The following is a 20,768-nucleotide window of genomic DNA, read 5'->3' as shown; positions in this document are numbered from 1 at the left end:
TCAGTACATATTAACTGATTGATCTCTTAATATTGATATAGAAAAACCTGAAAAATTACAGAGTGTACACAAAATGTATCTATTATAAAGTGGAACAAAAGCTATTATAATCTGTACCATTTCATATATCCCATTAATTTGGTTCTAAAAATATCCAGTTATCAACTGTTTTCCCTTATAAAGTACTTTGCCTCTTAACTTAGAACTGAACCTCCTGAAATCCCCAAATTCAAAATGGACCCTCTTATATCTACTAATTTGATAAAGGACTTAACAAATTAATCCTGAAATGAGTTTACGGGCAGTCTCCCAAGCCAGTTCATCTTTTTCCTTGGCCAAAGACTTAGCAAGTGATTCTTGGGGGTTGAGGTGTAGGGGATGAGGTACAAGGAAGGGAGAGAAGCAACATAGAGCAGAAGCACGAAAAGGTGTGCTCATACTGGGTGTGACGAAGCGGAGGAATTGTTCTGAAAAGGAACTGAGGCAGTCTGTGTATGAACCAGTGTGCATCACAAGTATAGTAAGGTAGTTGTGGTCACAGATGGAGTCCTTTTAACCTCGTCTCCCACTCCTCTCAAACACAAACACCCATTCTCAGCAGTTAAAATGAATAGTGGAAATACGTTTAATGTACACAGGCCAACATTTTAATATATAAATTCCACTATTACTTTTTGCCTCTCAACAACTTTCTTAGCCTTGGAGCATTCTGACCTTCAGAATTACCACACATTATGGCCACTGTGTTTCCTGGCATCAGGAGAATTGTTACCTGTCATTATTCCACATCTTATTAGGATGGCTGGTATTGCAGAATTTCCCAGTTCCCCTTTAGATCAACAGAGCAACACATCAACAGCAACACATTTGCCTGACTGTGTTATGGCAAATCTCCCTTCTGCTGCTTAAATGACATGAGAAAATGAAGACCATCGAGTAGCCTACCGGATATTGAAACTCCGATGTAAGATAAGATGGCTCTGCTTAAGAAAATTAGGGCCTAGTTTTTCATATTTACAATAAAGTATTGCTTTTTTATTAGCATAGATGGTCACAGGCAGATAATTCATGAAAAAAGAACACAGATAATATGAAATACAGTGACACTTTTTCATCTTTCAATAATCAATAATCTTAAAGTTTGATAATACGGAGGTTTTGGAATATTGTTAGTGCTTTTAAGGGGACTAGTGACTAAGAAAAATCTAGAATGATTGGAATTTGTGCGTTCCTCATTGTATAATTAATCCTACAAATATATTTAAACGGTGAAAAATTGTATGTAGATGAGATTTTTGAGAACTAGATGGAAAGGGCCTGTGATTATTAAATGGGATCTGGGTCAGATATTTTGCATTTCACACTGGTGTCCTCCTGTGTCTGACGATCTGACCGCCTGTCAGGTATCAGTAACATCTGCCACTTGCAGCCACAGAGCAGCGCCTGACAGCTGTGTGATGCTGCCCTAGAATTCATGCCAGAACAGTCCCCTCTGAATACCAGTAGACCACCTGGGTATCCAGCTACAGTGTGTGACAACGTCTCCTGCTCTTTACAAATGCCAGAGATACTTAAAAAGAACTTGGATGGGGTAGGAAAAGAAAACCTGGTACCTCCAAAACCGTTATCCTTCAGTTACTCAATTTCTCCATCTTTAAACCATCCACCTCCCCTGATTGCAGCTATAACATTTTAGTTTAAATGAAACTTCCTGTATAACTTGCAAAGCCGTCAAGTGCTTTTCAAATGGAAGGCCCATGATAAATTTGAGGAGAGGGAATGACCTCTCTCCTCTCAAGCATTTTCTCTCAGAACTTGCCTGGCATCTACCAAGCAAATATTTACTAGCCATTGATTTTGTGTCAAGTGCCATGCTGGGCTCTGGGGCTTAGAGAAAGGATAATAAAACACGGCTCTCTGTCTTCAAGTAGCTCACAGGCCAGTCTAGGTGTTGTGAGTGTTAGGACTGAGCATATTAATGTCTAGTCATCAGTTTGCACTTGACGGTTGAAGAGCAGTCTCTCATGCCTACAAGAAAAGGACTGTCTTAAGAGTACTCACTCCAACCATAATCTCTTCATGGACAGAATTTTCTTTTCCTGGTTTTTAATCAGCTGGAGACATTTTGTTTTTTTATCAAGGACCTGAGACGTTTTCATACAAGGCTATACGTTTTGCTTCAGATAAAGAATTTCCCTTGGCAACACCTATAAAACTCTAATGCCATCTATGGAACACTATGATTCCCTTCCAAAAATCATCTTACAGGTATTTTTTTTCTGCTGTAAAATGTTTAGTGAGATAAATGTGAAACACATAAAAATATCCATATTGATATCACCTCAAGCGCTCATTACAAATACCCACAAAACCCACTATGAAGGGAAGTTCTACTCTACTTTGACAGTTTTTCATTTTTTAAAAACAAATTGGTAGTAGTCAATGTAGGTTACATTACACTTTAGAAGAAGAGTAAAGGAGGAACCATGAGATAGCAACACGTAGAATGTTACTTTGCTCACTTATCAGTCACAAACCAGGAGAAGGCAGTGCACGGTTTATTTCTCCAAATATGATGCTTAAAGCACAGGGAAGATAATTTCCTCTTTTCTGTTTCATTAAAATTGCAAGATGTCATTCTTAGGACATTTAAAGGTTGTTTCATAGAGAACATCATTGCTCATTCAGGTGCTTGCTGAAGAAGCTGCCTTTAATCCAAAACTGTCTCCTCTCATCAAGCTCCCAATATCAATCCCATCCTCTCTGTAGATAATCTTCTGCTTTCCACTTTTCTTGAGCTCAGAAACAGTTGATCCAACTTTCTATTCATTTCCACCTTGAAATATCTCGTATAGCCTTAGCTTCTTTTCTCCATTTTAAGAGAGGCAACTCTCCAAAGTTAAATATCCTGCCTTTAGGACCTTAAACTCAAATAGAGGAATTCTAGAGTAGGAGCAGAAAGGTGTGGGTTTGATGCTCAGCCCTTACAACTTCCAGCCACATGACTTAGTTTCTTTGCAACTCAAAACCTTTAATTACAGAATAAGACAATAACAACAACTCATCCACAGTGCTCTGGTAAGAACATAGTGAAATAGTGAGCATAAAACTGTGTTGTAAACTAAAAAGAATTACACGGGTGTACTTTATTATATCTAGAATATTCTTCCAATGTCTGTAGATATTTATCTCATCAGTTTTTCCTTTCTCTTTCTTTTTCAGTACATTTTAGATTTTTAAATCCTTTCTATCAGCTTACATTTACTTTCCTATGATAAAAGAATAGCAAACATAAAATAATTACTTTGATCATATTTACCCTTTAAGTTACCATGCATTTTCTTTCCTGTTTGCTGAGAAACTTCTTAAAAAGTTTGGCTTTTCTCTATGTTATCTTTACAATTCAATTTTCTTAACATCTTATATTCTAGTATCTCGATTCTATCATCTGAAACTACACATGAAACTTTTTATGAGCTTTCATTATTCTTTCTCACTTCTCTACAGCATTTGACACTGTTGACAATCACCATAACATTCTAAGTTCTTCTGATATGTATATTTGTTCTTCCCTGACAGCTTTGTCCTAGTGTTTGCTTTCTCTTTTTTCTCCCACCCCTAAATGTAGGTGCTACCTAAGGACATGCCTTGCTATTCCGTCCTCTGTATTTTCTTTCTTGGCAAATATCCATTCTCATATGCTCATTAAACTATCAACTCTGTAAAGCTAACTCTCAAATCTGTCACCTTCCTTTTACTTTGCCTCCACTCTGTAACACATTTCCAACTTCCTCAGGTACACCTTTAACTTTCCATGACCTTAAAGAGTCAAGTTTCCATTCTGTCCGCCCAAAATGAAGAGAAAGCTTGTAGTTCCTGGGGTCTTCTCTTGCAGGGCCAGGGAAATGATCAAGGAGCACTAGTCTTTCATTAGGTCTAATTACTATTCATCATTACAGGGTTAGTGTGGGATATTTTACCCTTAAACAATTTATTGATAGATTCCTATCTTAATTCAGGAATTCCAGAGGTTAAGATGATTTCTCAAACCCAAATAAAAATATAGAATATAAAGTTGGTTGACCAATTAAAATACAGAATTTAAAAACATAAATAAAACAACAAGGTCCTAGTGTATAGCACAGAGAACTATATTCAATATCCTATGATAAACCATAATGGAAAAAATATAAAAAAAAGAATGTCTGATGTGTATAGCTGAGTTACTTTGCTGTACAGCAGAGATGGGCAAAACATTGCAAAACAACTATACTTCAATAAAAATATTAAAATAAAACAAATAACATTTTGGTTGACCAATTAAAATAGAGAAAATATATAAGATCAAGACTGCATATTTTTGAACTATGAAATAATAAAATGAGTAGAAAAGTGTAGTCAAATCTTTGACAATGGAGGAGCTCATGTAGAAACAAGTTTTAGTATCCAGGCACATCATGGTGCAAATAGAGAAATGCTACACCAAATTTTGATTTCAATTTTAGCGTATTTGCAGTGTAAACCAGTGGTAGTTTGGTAATAAAATATTTTAAGAATTTTTAATTCATCAAGTTTGAATTTTTGCAGATATAGTGAAATTTTTCAACATAGATATATTTTTAAGGGTAATTAAAAAATCTATTTTAAAAGCTCCAACTATGTTTTCAATGGCACTTAAAATTCAATTTCATTGGTACATAATACTCAAATTATGAACAGTTGGATCAAAGTCTTCCCTCCACATTATCGCACCCCCTCAAAAGAATCATTCCTGGCATCTAGAATCAGTTATTGCTGAAATCATTCAGCCTTATTTAAATAAATTTCATAATAGGTTTCCTTTTTAAACTACATTTCTGGTTGACTAGAACAACAGTGAAATGACTGGTAGTCATGTACTTAAGACAGACATCACTAAGAGTGACAGTATAATCATAGCTTAAGATGTACATTTACTGCAGTAGTTACCATAGAGATTTAAATTTGGCTCTTTAATAAAAAGTACATGAATTTGATTTTGATAGTGTTCATTTTGGTTAGCAAGGTACACCAGGTTTCCAAATTGAATGAACATATATAGAAACAACAGTTTTGGAATTTTGTCCTAGAAATCTTCAAGGGGTCAAATATAGGTATATATATAAAAAATAGGTTCAATTTCTGGAGTTTTAATGGGTACTTCATTAACTCTGTCACGTGAAGGCTAGTTTGGCAAAATATATATTTAATGGCTTACTGATATTTTATTCTCAAGAGAGAAAACAAAAGGTGGGGGAACCAGACATTCTAGCCTAAACATAGGTATGGCTCAAAGCACAAAGTAGGATCACAAGAGTAAAGATCTGAGATTTCACTGATTTCTGGCCCCTGCTCCTCTTCTGTCCTGCTGTCTATAAGGCAAGACTCTTGAATTTTTCATATATAAATTATTCCCTGGTTATCTTAGATCACAGAAATCTCTCCCTTCTTTGAACTTAATGAGTTTTATGTTTGCAACTTGAAATGATCCTAGATGCCATTATACTCTTTAAACTCTCAATCAATTTGGAGATGGTATACCTTGCAGATATACCATCCGAAGTGTCTAGTGCAGGTCTAGGTATATAATTATTTATATTGATTGATGGATAAGATGAGGGTAGATTGATACCTGACTGCTATAGAGAGGTAATCTGAAGTATAATGCAAACATTACAAATGCATTAAAGTTAAAACCAAATATATGGGGGGAGAAAAGCTACTGAGATCCATTACGATAATATGTGTAAAAGAATTCTATAAAGCACTATTCAAATGTAAAGCCTCATCAAAAAATAAACTCTTAGAGGAGTTTAGTTTGTTCAGCAAATATTGTTCTGAGAGAATAAATTGTTCTTAACTGTTGAATAAGAAAGCTTTCCCTCCCCCAAAGCATTAGGATATTTGTGCTCCTACAGACTTGGAATGAAAGTTGTAATACTCTGTCTTGCATTATGCTCTATACTGAATGTTCTTTTGCAAAGCCTTGCACAGCTGGATTCTTCCTGTCAGTTTGGTCTCAGCTAAAATACTTCCTTAGAATGGTCTTCCCTGACCACTCTAAGGTAATGCAATGTTCTACCTCTCATTTTACTTTCTTCAAGGCACTCATCTTGATCTGAATTTAACAGACTATTTTTCTGTTTACTCATTTATTGTCTATCCTCTTCCTCTAGCACAAGTTCTATCAGACCAGGGACTGATCTTCTACATGTCTGTATGTCCAAATGCTAACAAATATTTCTGAGTTAATTAGTGAATTCTCCAAACTAAATTTACTTGCAAACTTTGTTTGAATTTAATGGCAGGTTTATTTCATTTCACCAAACCCAAGATATATAAATGATCCTTAAAATTTCAAAACTAGAAATATTTTTGGAAGTTATTTGCTTTAACTTTCCTGTTCCATTAAGAAAAAAAAAATGGAACCTTAATTTGTAAAATAAATAGTTCAAAGTTAATTCACTGAGCACATATTTAGATACAAAAAGAAAGTTAAACATTTCATTATCAGAATATTTTAGGCACACTTTAAATGTAAATCAGCAGGATAACTGACTTAATTCTCAGCGCCATTTTGTATGATTAAGTACACTTAATGGGAAGCTTTAGTAAAATATGGCCATGGCAGAAAGTGTCAAATTTTTCTTTGCAATAATTCTGAGCACATTAAATTCTTCAAAAAGCTCTTTTTATTGCCATAAATTCAAACAGTTAAATTGAAGTCCTTCATATTTAGGATCAGAAGGATCATAAAGATTTTTATAGTTAACATGAATACACATGGGATATCAGCACATTGGCAGAGAAGGATCAGAAAACAGTCACAGAATTGGAGTGTGTTTCCCAAAAGTGACATTTCAGATATTTGTCTCTAATAAAGATTGTTGGTTTCTTAATGTGCTAAAACTCAGTAAAAAGCTAGGTACATCTGGCTCATTGCTATTGCTATATACAGGGAAATTCCTCTTAGTATCTGTGAAATGTACCTGCATTTGTTAAAGAATAACATCATCAAAAATGTTTCTATCATAGTTCAGAAATCAATAGTTTCTCTTTCCCGTATCTTTATTTCCATTCAAGGGTTTAATTCAAGAAGGCAGAAGAAAAATTTAGAGTGATCTTTCAGTAAAATTTATTCCCAGTGAGTATTTCTGAATAAACCCTGTAAAAATGTCACTCAACTCTGGTTTATATATTAATGGAAATAAAAATGTAGATTTTACAGATAACTATTTTTATATCATTTTCATTCCATTTCTTTCTCATTTTATGCATTTCATTTCTATCTATCTTCAGAGCTTCATAGTTCACTAATTCTCCTAATTATCTGAGTCCTAACTCCTTCAGGATGTCTGGTGAGTATATCTCAACACTCATTTGCAATAGAGGTCATTTAAGCTGTAAACTTTAAAATACATATATTTATTTTCACATTATATCCTTTACAATAACTACAAGACTTGCATTCTGAGTCTTCATGAATATTTAATTATTTGCACTCAGACTCACATATACATAAATTTAGATAGGTAGATCGATAGATGATTAATAGACAGATAAATGGATAAAATAAACAGAGAGTGGACAGAATAAGTTGGACATTAGATGAGTACATTTGCAGGTTGATATATATAGTATATGTTTACACTTTCAGAGAAACACTCATATGATAAGACTTTATGAGGTCATGAAAAAGAAGAAATGAATGTTATTGGTTCAAGAAGGTACTAAACTGTGAATGGTACTAACAACCCCAAAGAATATTTTTCAAAAAAATCACTTTAAGAGATAACTAAGTGACCGTAAAAGGGAACTAGAGATTAATACCAAGTCCTAGTGCACCTAAATCTCCTACAATGCCTTATATTTCTAAAACTAAGTATGACTCCATGTGGTGTATGTTTATGAGGTGAAACATCACATAGATAGATGACTATCCAGTGTAAGTCTGTTCTCACATTCTGCTTCAGTGAACTAGAAAGTTCAAATGAAGAGGTATAGTTATGAAAATTACCAAGCCATAGGCTATTATAATTTTAAAAGCAAAACAAGTTCTGCTAACATTTTCTAACACTATCCTGAAGTTTGGTTAATATCTAATTTTCCTGTCGTTAACTTGTGCTTTCTAATGGAGCACAGGAAATCAGGTATGTATTGTACTTAACATTCAAAATAAAATTCTAACCCATTTATTTTGGTAAAATAGAGTTCTCTATAGACACCTTAACTAAATACCATTATATGATCCTACTGACCCCATGTTCTAAAAATATATAATAGATGTAACATAGTCCCTAGAAACAAAGTCTCAGCTATCCCTTATCTAGAAATATTTTATTCTATAATATCAATTAAACAAAGGATAAGGAGACTGAATAAAGAGAAATGTTTAAACAATTGTTTAAGTTAGAGTGGTGGTCCACATGCTAGAAAATCTAATTGTAAGCACAGAAGCAAAAATTTTAAGCCATCTGCAATGTGTTTAAGGTTTATCCTGCACCAGATAGGTAACCTTAGAGTAGTTTGCTGGACTAAATCATTGATATTGGTTTATATTCTTTATGGATGCTGTACATGAACATGATCTCTTGGACTTTTATGTCTAAGTTTATGACCTCTTAGACTTTTTTTAAAAAAAGAGGCCAATAAGGTACAAACTTTCAGTTATAAGATGAATAAATTCTGAGATCTAATGTACAGTATGGTGACTATAGTTAATAATGCTGTATTATATACCTGAAGTTTGCTGAGAGTAGATCTTAAGATAACTATGTGAGGTAATGAACGTGTTAATTAGCTTGACTGTGATAATCATTTCTCACATCACATATGTATAACATCATGGTGTAAACCTCAAATATACAATTTTTGTCAGTTATACCTCAATAAATCTGGGGGGGAAAGGGGCTAAGAAATCTCTATGTTAATATTAAGAGAGTACTTCATTATATTTAAATCAAACTATTTCACAAAACCATCTCCACCAAAATCGTGGATAACACATGAACTTAGTTAGATTAAGTTAACTTAACTAAAAGATTTCTAGTATAGTCTGATTTCTATGACCAGGCAAATAAAACAAAAACAGTCAAGTTTTATATACTGATAGACAATCCAGTATGCTCAAGACTTTCTCACGTGGTTATTTGCCATCTATATGCCTTCCTTAGTAAAGTGTCTCTTCAAATCTGTGAGCTATTTTTCCTTGGGTTGTTTTTTTTTTACTGAGTTTTGAGAACCTTTGGGTTTTTTGGTTTTTTTTTTTTTTTTTTTTTTTTTGGATACAAGTCCATTATCAGATATATTATTTACTACAATTTCTTCCTGTCAGTGACTTGTCCTTTTAATCTCTTAACAGTGGCTTTGTAGAGCAATTTTTTTTTCATTTTGATGAAGTCCAGTTTATTGATTTCTACCTTTATGGGTTGCCTAATCAAAGGTCACACAAATTTTTCTCCTATGTTTTCTTTAGAATTTTATAATTTTAGGTTTCACTTTTAAGTTAACTTTTTATATAGTGTGAGGTATGCATTTTAGATACTTTTTTCACATGGATATCCAGTTGTTCCGGTACTATTAAAAATACTATCCTGTTTCCACTTAATAGCCTTTGCCTATTTCTTTTAAATTAGTTGTCCATATATGTGACATCTTAATAGCATATGGAGTCTTCCAAATCATAAGTGTATATATATCTCTTCATTTTTGTAGTTCCTCTTTAATTTCCCTCAGCAATATATTGTGGTATTCAGAGTAAAGGTCTTTGCATATCTTTTGTCAGATTTATCACTATTTCATATTTTTGATTCTATTTTAAATGACTTTTTATTTTAATTTTGATTGTTTGTTACAAGTATATAAAAATACAACAACTGTAGTATTCCTGTATCCTACAGACATGGTAAGATCATGTTTGTTTTAGTAGCTTTTTAAAAATACATTCCGCTGAATTTTCTAGACAATCATGTCATCTGTATGACCAGCTTACTTTCTCCTTTCTAATGTTTTGTTTATTCTTCTTGCCTTATTCCACTGCCTACAACCTCCACCGTAACGTTAAGTAGAAGAGGTAAACGCCAATGCCCTTATCTTTTTCTGATCTTATGGGGAAAACATGCAGTCTTTCAACACGAAATATGATGTAGGATTTTTACAAAAGCCCTTTATTAGGTTGAGGAAGTTCCTTTTTATAATTAGTTTGCTCAGGGCTTTTTCTTACTTTCTTTTTATTTTTTAATCAGGAATAGAATTTGGGTTTCATCAAATAGTTTTCAGCATCTGTTCCAATGGTTGTTTGATTTTTCTTTTTTTTGGTTTGTTAATTTGGTGAATTAAGTTGATTGATTTTTGTATGTTAAACCAGCCTTGCTTTCCTGGGATGAACTTCACTTAGTTATGATGTACATTCATTTTACATATTGAGAAGATTGATTTACTAAAGTTTCATTTAGAATTTTTAGATCTATATTCATGAGGGACATTGGTGTGTCATTTTCAATTCTTGTAATGTCTCTGTCGAGTTTTGCTCTTTGAAAATGCTGACCTCATAAAATGAGTCAGGAGGTATTATCTCCTCTTCAATTTTCTAAAACTTTGTATAGAACTGCTCTTATTTCCACCCAAAACATGTGGTAGAATCCACCAGTGTGGTCATCTGGCAATGGAGTTTCCTCTGTGAAAAGGATTTTTAAACTACAAATTTATTTATTTATTTATTTATTTATTGTTGAATATACGATTATTGGGTTGATTTATTTCTTCTTGATAGTTTTTGTTGTTTAAGGAAATTATCTATTTTATCAAAATTGCCAAGTTTATTGACATAACACTGTAAATAATATTATTTTCTAACCCTTTAAAGAACTGTAGAATACATAATGATGTGACTGTTATCATTTCCAATGTTGGTAATTTGTATCTTCTATTTTTCCTATTAAGTGTGGTCAGAAATTTATCAGTTTTACTGATCTTCTCAAGGTAACAGCTTTTGGTTTACTCACTTTTATCTAAACTTCTCCTCTTTTATATTTCATAATTTCTATTTTGATCTTTATTATTTCCTTTCTTACATACTTTGGATTTACTCTCCTCCCTTTTTTCCAGCCCCTAAAGGAAGAAGCTGAAGTCATTGATTTTAGATCATTTATATTTTCTTCTTTTAATATAGACGTTTAGTGCCCTAAATTCCCCCTAAGTATTGCTTTCAGTGGCACCACAAACTTTGATATGCTTTATGTTCATTTTCATTCAGTCCAAAATATTATTACTCTTACTTTTGACTTCTTTTTGTTGCATGGTCTATGTCAAAGCATATTATGTAGTTTCCCAATATTTACTCTACACCATGCTCCACAAATCAGTCTGGTTGGAGGGTACAGGCATTATTGCTGGTCCTAAGTGTGCACTGGGGCAGTGAGACCTCTAAGATTTATGAGTTTTTTCCTCAAACTTGGGTCATCTTCTCACACATGTGCACTGTTCAGTACTCCATATTTCATGAGTTCTCTGTGTGTGCAGCTCTCTCCTCTCCATTACTCTGTCCACTAAATTCTAGTTGCCTTGAGCTCTCCAGACACTCTGTCCCATTTCCTCACCCCATGGAGTCCACTGGGATCTGGCTAAGTCTCCCTTCATGTTGCTGAAGTCTAGACACTATCTCAAGGCAGTAAACCAAGGCAACTCAAGGCCCCTCCTTGTTTGTTTCCCATCTCTCAGAGACCATCATCATTTATGACTTACTGTCCAATGTCTTGAAACTCTTTTTTCATATATATTTTGTCTGTTTAAAAAATTGACTTAGGTTTGTCTGTGTGTGTGTATGTGTAAATTCAGTACCTGTTACACCAACTCTAGATGACACTTTCCTAGTTTTTTTAAACTCAATTGTTTTATTTAAGCCATTTTATGAGTGTAGGTAAACATTTTACACTGTAAGTTCTTAGAATGTCAGTGGTTATCTCAGAGGATGTTGCAGCAGTCTAAAAAGAAAGGTTTTGTTGTTGTTGTTGTTTGTTTGTTTTTTCTAAAATTTAATCTCTTTTTGGTCAGGAGAGATTTAGAACCACATATTGACTAACGTTTAGAGCAGCAGTATTTTATATATGTATTGCATATTCTGGTTTTAAAGGGCTTTTCATGAACATTCTCTCATTTGATTATCTATGGTTAAGGCCTAGATGCAAACATACTAGAGCTTAGGAGACATGCTACCTTACCCAAACTCACACAGCTAATAAGTGCTAGAGCTAGGTCTTGAACCCAGGCTGCCTCCCTCCCAGACCATTCTTGTAACCACTAGTCTACCCTTCAGGGCAGTGGGACACTCTTCTGAGTCTTTTGCTGCCTTCTGACTCTTTTTAATGACCTCAGTTGGTTCTACAGTGACAGATTATGTCACATACTGTGCACTTTTGGAAATAATGCTCTTGTGCTATTGCCTCATGCAAGTCAAGGATTTCAGGTGGTGATGCTTATTGGGTGGTACTGATAACATCAGGGAGATTATTCAAAGATAGATGAGTGGCTCTGTGCACAATGGATAGTGCATTGGACTTCTAAAGATAGATGATACCTTTGATGATAAATTCATACTATACTGGGTTAATTTTGTCATAAACTATTTTATATGAATATTCATTTCTGAGTTCTTCCTATATAAAATTTCAACCCCTAACAATTTCCAAGATCTACCATTTCATATTCCTCTTCTCTTCCTTAGTTTTTTTCTCTTTAACACTTATCACCAGTATATATATATATATATATATATATATATATATATATTTTTTTTTTTTTTTAATAAATTTATTTATTTATTTATTTTTGGCTGTGTTGGGTCTTTGTTGCTGCACACAGGCTTTCTCTAGTTGCGGCAAGCGGGGGCTTCTCACTGTGGTGGCTTCTCTTGTTGCGGAGCACAGGCTCTAGGCGCATGGGCTTCAGTAGTTGTGGCTCACGGCCTTCAGTAGTTGCAGCGTGCAGGCTCTAGAGCACAGGCTCAGTAGTTGTGGCACATGGACTTAAGTTGCTCCCTGGCATATGGGATCTTCCTAGAACAGGGCTGGAACCCGTGTCCCCCTGCATCAGCAGGTGGATTCTTAACCACTGCGCCACCAGGGAAGCCCTATCACTACTATATTAATGTATTTTGCTTCTCTTGTTTATTGTCTGTCTCCTTCACTAAAATATAAGTTCCATAAGGACAAACAGTTTTGTCTATTTTGTTCACAACTGTATGTCCTGTACCTATTGAGTAGGAAATCAATAATATCAGTTAAAATTTACATTTACATCTTGGAATTTATGTTATTTTGATGATTGTTGTGTAAAGGAGTGGAGAACAGTATCTGAGGCTAAATTTTCAGGAGCATTAGGATCTACTTGTACATATTCTCACTGCTATTGGATATGTATTATCCATAAGAGACTAAAGCGTAAAAGAAGAAGATAAAGTCACTAGATGAGACAACCGTCTCAGCATTGTTCAGGAAGATTGCATTTACATGTTAGCTTCTACCCTCTCTCCTGATAACACCATCAGTTGTCAGGGCTGTCATGTTATGGAGGGATGGACCTTTATAGGGGAGAAGTGGTACAGTAATTAGCAGCATGGCCACTAGTCACAGAATGCTGGGGTTCAATTTTCAACTATTCTACTTACTAGCTCTATAAATATTAGAAGTCACTATTATTTTATGCCAAGAATTTTTATCCAGAGACTTCAAGGGATTTTTCAACCCTTTGAAACTGTGTTCAAACCTACTGTGTGTAGGAGACAGATTCCTCTTTCTTGGGAGGTCTACAGTTTTCATCAGATATTCAAGGTCTGTCAGTACTTAAAATACTCCGGGCATCAAAGGTCAAGTGATACTGTTATAAATAAATCTCCCAAAGTGTATTCTTTTGAATTGGCTTAAACTCCCATAAGGCCAGCCAGAGTACTAATTTTTTGCAGGAATTTAATATTTCTATGTTTTTCATCCTCAAATCTACATAGACCAGAGCTATAAGATAACTATAACTTTACTATTATTATAATCACCTTTTCACAGTTGAGGTTAAGTAATTTGCCTATACTAACATGATGGAGACAAGAAAACCTCATACATAAATCTACAAAAGAAATGATCACATTTTACTGTCACTGATACCTATGTATCTCTTCTTTGAGATGTGCTTCCCTGAGAGTAAAAGCATTAGGCCTTCTTCACTTTGGCAGTCTCAGGATCCGGAAAGTGTAAAGGACATACTACATGTTCAATATATGTTTGTTGCATAATAATTAAGCTGGATATTAGACATAGATCTTCTGATTATAAATCTCCAACATATTCTCATTTCCTGAAGTCACACATCACGTTATGAAATTAATCTAAAGAATTAATCTAAATTAAATCCCTTTGCTAATGTACTGTTCCAGCATTTTCTCTCACTCAGTATCTTCCTCAGCCAGGCTACCAACTATTAAGCTAACACATATTCATGTCATAGAAAGAAAAGTAAAGTAAAACATGAATCAAGAGTCTAATAAAAAGCAAAATATACATTTTGTTTCTATTGATAGCATATGGAAACTAAATCAAAACCAGTCACTTAGGAGTACTTTATCTCTTAATAATCTCAAACAACCAATGGAGTACTTTATCTCTTAATAATCTCAAACAACCAATCACAGAAAATTGTGTTATTATTTAGTGATCTGATCATTCTTATGGCCACTAGTTGCATTCACTCTGTTCACCTGGCATCTGCATCATATACCATATTTTCAAATCTTCCTTTCTGATACCTTAATATCTCTGTTGTATTTCCTGATCATGTTCTCCTGGCATATCATATTATTCCACTAAATTCCTTCCTAATACATTTCTCCCTGACACATCTTTCAATCAGTTAGATGAAGAGCATTCATCTAATCTGGGAGCTCTGTGAGGAAAGTAAGGGGAGCCTACTGGCAGAGAATCAAGATTAACAGGTGAGCAGAAAAGAGGTGAATAAGAATGTTAGGAAAGAAGGAAAAAAAGATGGGCAATAGGATCACTAGGTAAGAGTAGTATTGCTATGTTGATTTTTTTCCTTATGAATTTTCAGCACAGCATCCAAGGAATATTGGTTAATGAATGTGTAAATACTCTCTTCATTAAATCTAAGGGTAAGAGAAAATTGTTTTTAAGGTCTTGAGTATACTATCTTTCCTTTCTTCCCCCCTCCCTCCCTCCTTTCCTTCTTTATTTTTTCTTCTTCTTTTTTAAACTGTCAGCTCTTATATTCTGTACTTTGAGAACTACACTGAGTAAAAAAGTTGGGTCCCCAAATGTCCCAAAGATTGTGCAAAGATGTATTCTGTACTTCATAACAAGAAGACATTCCTGAGTATGCTACTAAGTCTTGTGGGGCAAGCTCCATCCAACTATGAGTATATAAGCAAATATGGGAAGAATAAAATTTCATTAACTAATGATCTTCTCAGACATTGGACTATTAGGAAGATTTATAGGCAAAAAGTTGTATAACAAGGACATCCTAGTCCTTCTAAAATAATTCAGATTATCCAAGATCCATTAAATTCCACATTATATAAATTCAAAGTAATTCTCATTCTCAAATTTTGACATTTGCTTACACAACATCAAACATATTTATATTTGTCAAAAACAAAGTTTACTTTCTAAATAAGAAATTAAAAGGCATAACTCTTGAACTTCATAGATTAATATATCTAAACTCTAATAATTTTATTGTGCAAATAATGCCAGCAAAACGATAGAGTGTTTCAAATCATTCAGGTTAAATTATAGGAAAGAAAAAAGAACAGTATTATTAATTTAACTCATTTTTTAAATGATACTGAATGTGGTTTGAAGAAAAAAACAGTATGTTAGCCCTTATTGTTTCTTAGTAAGAAGGAATATTTATGTGTATTTAAAATTTTTGAATGTAATAATATATTAAAATTATTCATATTCTTCCTAGTATTGGTTATACGAGGGATTAATTCTTAATTTTTGTTTACTTGGAAGGCCATTTAATAAGTGCATTTGCATTATTAAAACTGATTTATCAAACAATAATGTCTATGACTGTGAAAAGTCATGTTACTTGAATTATCCAGAATTCCTTTGACCACAGGTTATTCTTAAAGGTATTTGAGAATAACCTCAAGCAGCACTTGCAAATTCAGATATCATAAACACTTCCAAGTTTCAGTTCAAAAACACAAAGTGATTTCATAGGATAATGCTTTAATAAAAAATAAAGCCCGTCTTTTTAGAAAAGCCCTAGTGTCTTTGAATTATGTATAAAATAATTATTTTGAAAACTTAAAAAATGCCTCTAATTTCCCATTTAACAGTAAATATTGCATGCAAAAAGACTCTAGCAGAGTTTCTAAACAAGTATTAAAATGACCAACTGAACAATAATTTGTATCTTACTATCTTACAAAAAAGATTTGACAGTAAATTACTGAGTCTATATGTGCATGCTACAGCATAGTATGTTCAGAGTCAAAAAATAAAGTAAAATGCAATTACCCTAAAAGACATTTCAAGATTCTCTCCACCCCAGATATCCATTCCTGCATCGTAAGTTCCTATCTCTTCAAAGTAGTTTCTGTCAATAGAAAATAGGCCACCAGCCATAGTAGGGGTCCTAGTTGAAAAAAAAACAAAAAGAAAAGAATATCTTTTGAAAACAATGTGTGGAGTTTAATGAGACTACAGCAAATATTTTTGAGACATTTTAAATTAAAAAAATAGTACTCAAAAATCTCAAACTGGAAACATAAAGCCAAGTTGTTAGAGGTTTTAAAATTAATAAATAGCATTTTATTTCACACTTTCTGTAAAACTAAATTTAGATTAGTCTTTATTTTTCTTACAGGTGATCAAACAGATACAAGGAAGGAACACTGGCCATTTAAGACAGAGGCATATACATCCTTTCTGAAAGGCATAGTGAAAAGAAGTTAGTGCTCTTAGCACTATCCTTAAAGAGATGAACTGGTCATGAAACTACCAGTTGTCTTTTGTCCCTAATTATAAATTATTTTAATATGAACTCTAGAAACATATGGAAGTGGTTTCTCTATGAAAAGATCTATAGCCTATTTAAATATGAAAAATATTAAATGCTGTAAAATTTTGATAGGCAATAAGTATCTAATGATAGTCACATAAGTATAATAAGTACCATAGAACTTTATATCTAATTGTTTACAGCTGTTTACCTAATTAAAATGATAGAATGAATCATATAACCCTATGGATAAACATAAATCCTGTACACTATTCACAGTTTTATAAGGACATTTGGCCAAGATCCAAAACTTTTTACTAGTAATAAATGCTTTTGGTTCTCATATTCAAACTTTCTCTATAGAAACTAAGAAGTCAGGTGTTAAGTTTCAAAAAGAATAATTAATTTTTAATCTGAAAAGTTTCATTAAAATCAGTGGTTAATGTGTGAACCACACAAGTCTTTCTGTATAAGCAGTGCGAATTGAAACTGAAAAAGAAAGTTCTAGTTGTTCACAAATGAATCTATACTAGCAATGATTATTTCTGAATAGAGGTTTTCAACCTTTGTAGCACATTAGCAGCACCTGAAGCATCTTTATAAAATACATTTCCATGCTTGGGTGCCACTCTCTGCAGATTTATATTTAATTGGCCAGGAGTGCAGCCAGACCTTTGATATTGCATAAAGTTCCCAGATGAGTCTACTGTGCTGCTAAATATGAGAAACTGATCTAGTAACTTATATTTGGAATGTTCATCCAGGTACAGTTGACCCTTGAACAACATAGATTTGAACTGCTCGGGTCCAATTATATGCAGATATTTTTCAACAGTAACTACTACAATACTACACAACCCATGGTTGGTTGAATCCTCTGATGTGGAGAAACCTTGGATACCAAGGGCTGACTATAAATTATACTCAGATTAACCCCTGAGTTATTCAAGGGTAGTTTGAGATTGTTAGAAAACCAAATGTTCTATTTTTCTCAAAATTATATCCTCTTCTGCCACCGGATATGATCATGTCCTCTAACTGAACAGTGTAGTTCATTGAAAAACTACCAAATAATATTGTACTTGGATATCTACCATATCACAGAGTTCTTGATTTCTCCCAGTGCTCTCACTGTTTTATACTCAGGTAATTAACTGTCCATCAGTTGGAGTAGCAGAGCCTCACTTGGTCTGAGCTGTTTTATTACTTTTGGTCTTGCTGGGTTCCTATCAAGAACAGTATCATTGACCTACCAAGTAATAAAAAGAAACACTAACAAAGCTAAGCACATGGTAATTATGGAGTAGCCATGACCCTCACCTGATTGGGGTTTTGGAACTCCATGGAAATAACTGTATAAGGTATTACAATGCTGAACAGTCTAATGAAATGAGGAACAGAAATTGCTGCAATTATCCTATCATAATGTAACCAGGTGCTTAAGAATGTTAAGGATGCATTTTTAACGATCAGAGTGCCTGTTCACTTATCTATTTACTAATAGGGAACTAATGCATTTAAATACATGTATTTAAACTTAAATATATGTATTGACTTTCATCTTACAGTTGGTGATAATTCCTACAAATATGTGAGAAATATATTATAAATGGCTACAATAAATTATATACTTAACCATAAAAATGACTCAAATAAGTTTTATTTTTAGTTGAAAAGTAACAAAAGCTAAAAAAAAAAATTGCTCAAAAAATTCCTGTATTTTCTGAAGATGGATGTTCCTAGGGAGAATTTTTTTTTTTTTGTATTTGCAATGTCAGTTAGCTCTCTCAAACAGTCCGGGGATGGTGACTTAAATAATATCTACAGCCACAGACAGTGTTGTGTAGCATGTTCTGTTCTAAGTTAACTGCTCTGTAATGTCCCCCCATGAACTATTTACATATACCTGTTCAGAACTTAAGTGTTCAGGGTACCTAGAAAATTAAAAACCTTGATTATAGTTGAGTTAGCTAAAATTGTCTTTTTAAGGTTGTGTCTCTGCAATGTCAGACCAACCAATTCCATCAATTTTATTGGGGAAAATATAATCAGCCCAATGGCTGCAAATATTACCTACCACACAGTTAAGTAGGTGAAGATGAATTGAGTTAATAGAAGTAAAGCACTTGGCACGGTGCTTGGTACATTATAAATAGTTAATAAGGCTGGGTAATACATCTTTCTTGTTGTTGCTGATGTTAATCATTCAATCAAAATCTTAAGTGTCCTTCAATTAATTTTGCCTCCCCATATACATGTTGTCATTTTGGATTTCAAAATCATTTAAAAACACTTCAGATCCAAGAGGTTGAACTCTGAAATCTGCCTCTCTGAACACACCTTTTAATTTTTTAACCCCTCCTATTTCAATCCTATGGAAGTCACTTTTTATCCTTCATTGATGGTTATCATTCCTTAGCTACTCCATATTCTCACAGAATAACTCCCTGCAGAAATTGTTTGCTTCCCTCCTCCCACCCCCTCTCCAAGACCCTGCCATGTCAGCGAACACCTAGCTGAGCACCCTAGGTTCTCTGTCCTTGCCTGGCTGACCCCACTCTTTTTATAAATATTAGTTCCTGGGTAAACTTACCCTTCTCATCTACCTCTGCTCCTAAGACCTAGAGAATCACTAAAAAAGTAATAAGCTGAGGTCATCTGGTCCTGCTACAAGTCCATGTTATTGACCCTCTGCTAGTCCACAAAGACCTAACAATCCCTTTACCTCTATTTGTTCACCTGTCTCATTTTTAACTGAATATTTTCCAAAAGTTTTGGACTATTCTCAAGAAGTTGAAGATTGAGGCAATGCATAAAATCTAAACTCTCAATCATGAACTCTAACGTCCCTCAATCTCTACGTTAATATGTGTATGTTTCTCAGGGCCTCTTCCTTCCTCTTGTCTCAGAGAAAAGAATGTCTCCTTTCCTCTCACTGTGGGATAGCATTCACCCTTTTGCCCTCAGCCAGCTCTTTTCTGACTATAAGCATAGTTTTTTTGTTTTTATTACCCCTTGATTTACTGAGACTTGCAGATATTGTGTATTTTACAAATTGAAGGTTTGTGGCAACTCTGAGTTGAGTAAGTCTATCGGCATCATTTTTCCCACAGCATTTGCTTACTTCATGTCTCTGTGTCATTTTGGTAATTCCACACTATTTCAAACTTTTAAATTATTATTATATTTGTTGTGCTGATCTGTGATCAGTGATCTTCGATGTTAACTATTGTAGTTAGGTGCACCATGAACCACACCCATATAAAACAGTGAACCTAATCAATAAATGTTGTGTGTGTCCTCACTGCTACACCATCCAGTTGTCCCCCTGTCTCTCTTCTTTTCCTTGGGCCTCCCTATTCCCTGAGACCAATTAATAATCCTACAATGATCTCTAAGTGTTCAAGTGAAAGAAAAAGTCCTACATCTCTCACTTTAAATCAAAAGCTAGAAATGATTAAGCTTAGTGAGGAAGGCGTGTTGAAAATCGAGATAGGCCTAAAGCTAGGGCTCTTGTGCCAAACAGCCAAGTTGTGAATGCAAATGGAAAGTTCTTGAAGGAACTTAAAAGTGCTACTCCAGTGAACACATGAATGGTAAGAAAGCAAAACAGCCTTATTGCTGATATGGAGAAAATTTGAGTGGTCTGGATAGAAGATCAAACCAGCTACAAAATTCTCTTAAACACAAGCCTAATCTAGTGCAAGGCCCTAACTCTCTTCAATTCTATG

General features: G+C 33.9%; 1 protein-coding gene across 2 annotated transcripts in view; it reads right to left on the bottom strand.

Annotated features, from left to right (window-relative positions):
* GALNT13 (polypeptide N-acetylgalactosaminyltransferase 13) overlaps positions 1 to 20,768 on the bottom strand; it is a gene marked incomplete at its 3' end in the record, with an annotated part of 475,438 nt that overhangs the window by 181,927 nt on the left and 272,743 nt on the right. For both annotated transcript variants that reach the window (XM_082631233.1, XM_082631232.1), the window contains exon 6: positions 16,554 to 16,671. In XM_082631233.1, coding sequence (XP_082487359.1) covers positions 16,554 to 16,671 — 118 coding nt within the window. The remainder of the gene's footprint in view (positions 1 to 16,553; positions 16,672 to 20,768) is intronic.

Source organism: Mesoplodon mirus (assembly GCF_964341445.2).
Source record: "Mesoplodon mirus genome assembly, chromosome: 8".
NCBI lineage: Eukaryota > Metazoa > Chordata > Mammalia > Artiodactyla > Ziphiidae > Mesoplodon > Mesoplodon mirus.
This window is presented reverse-complemented; position numbering and strand designations above follow the sequence as displayed.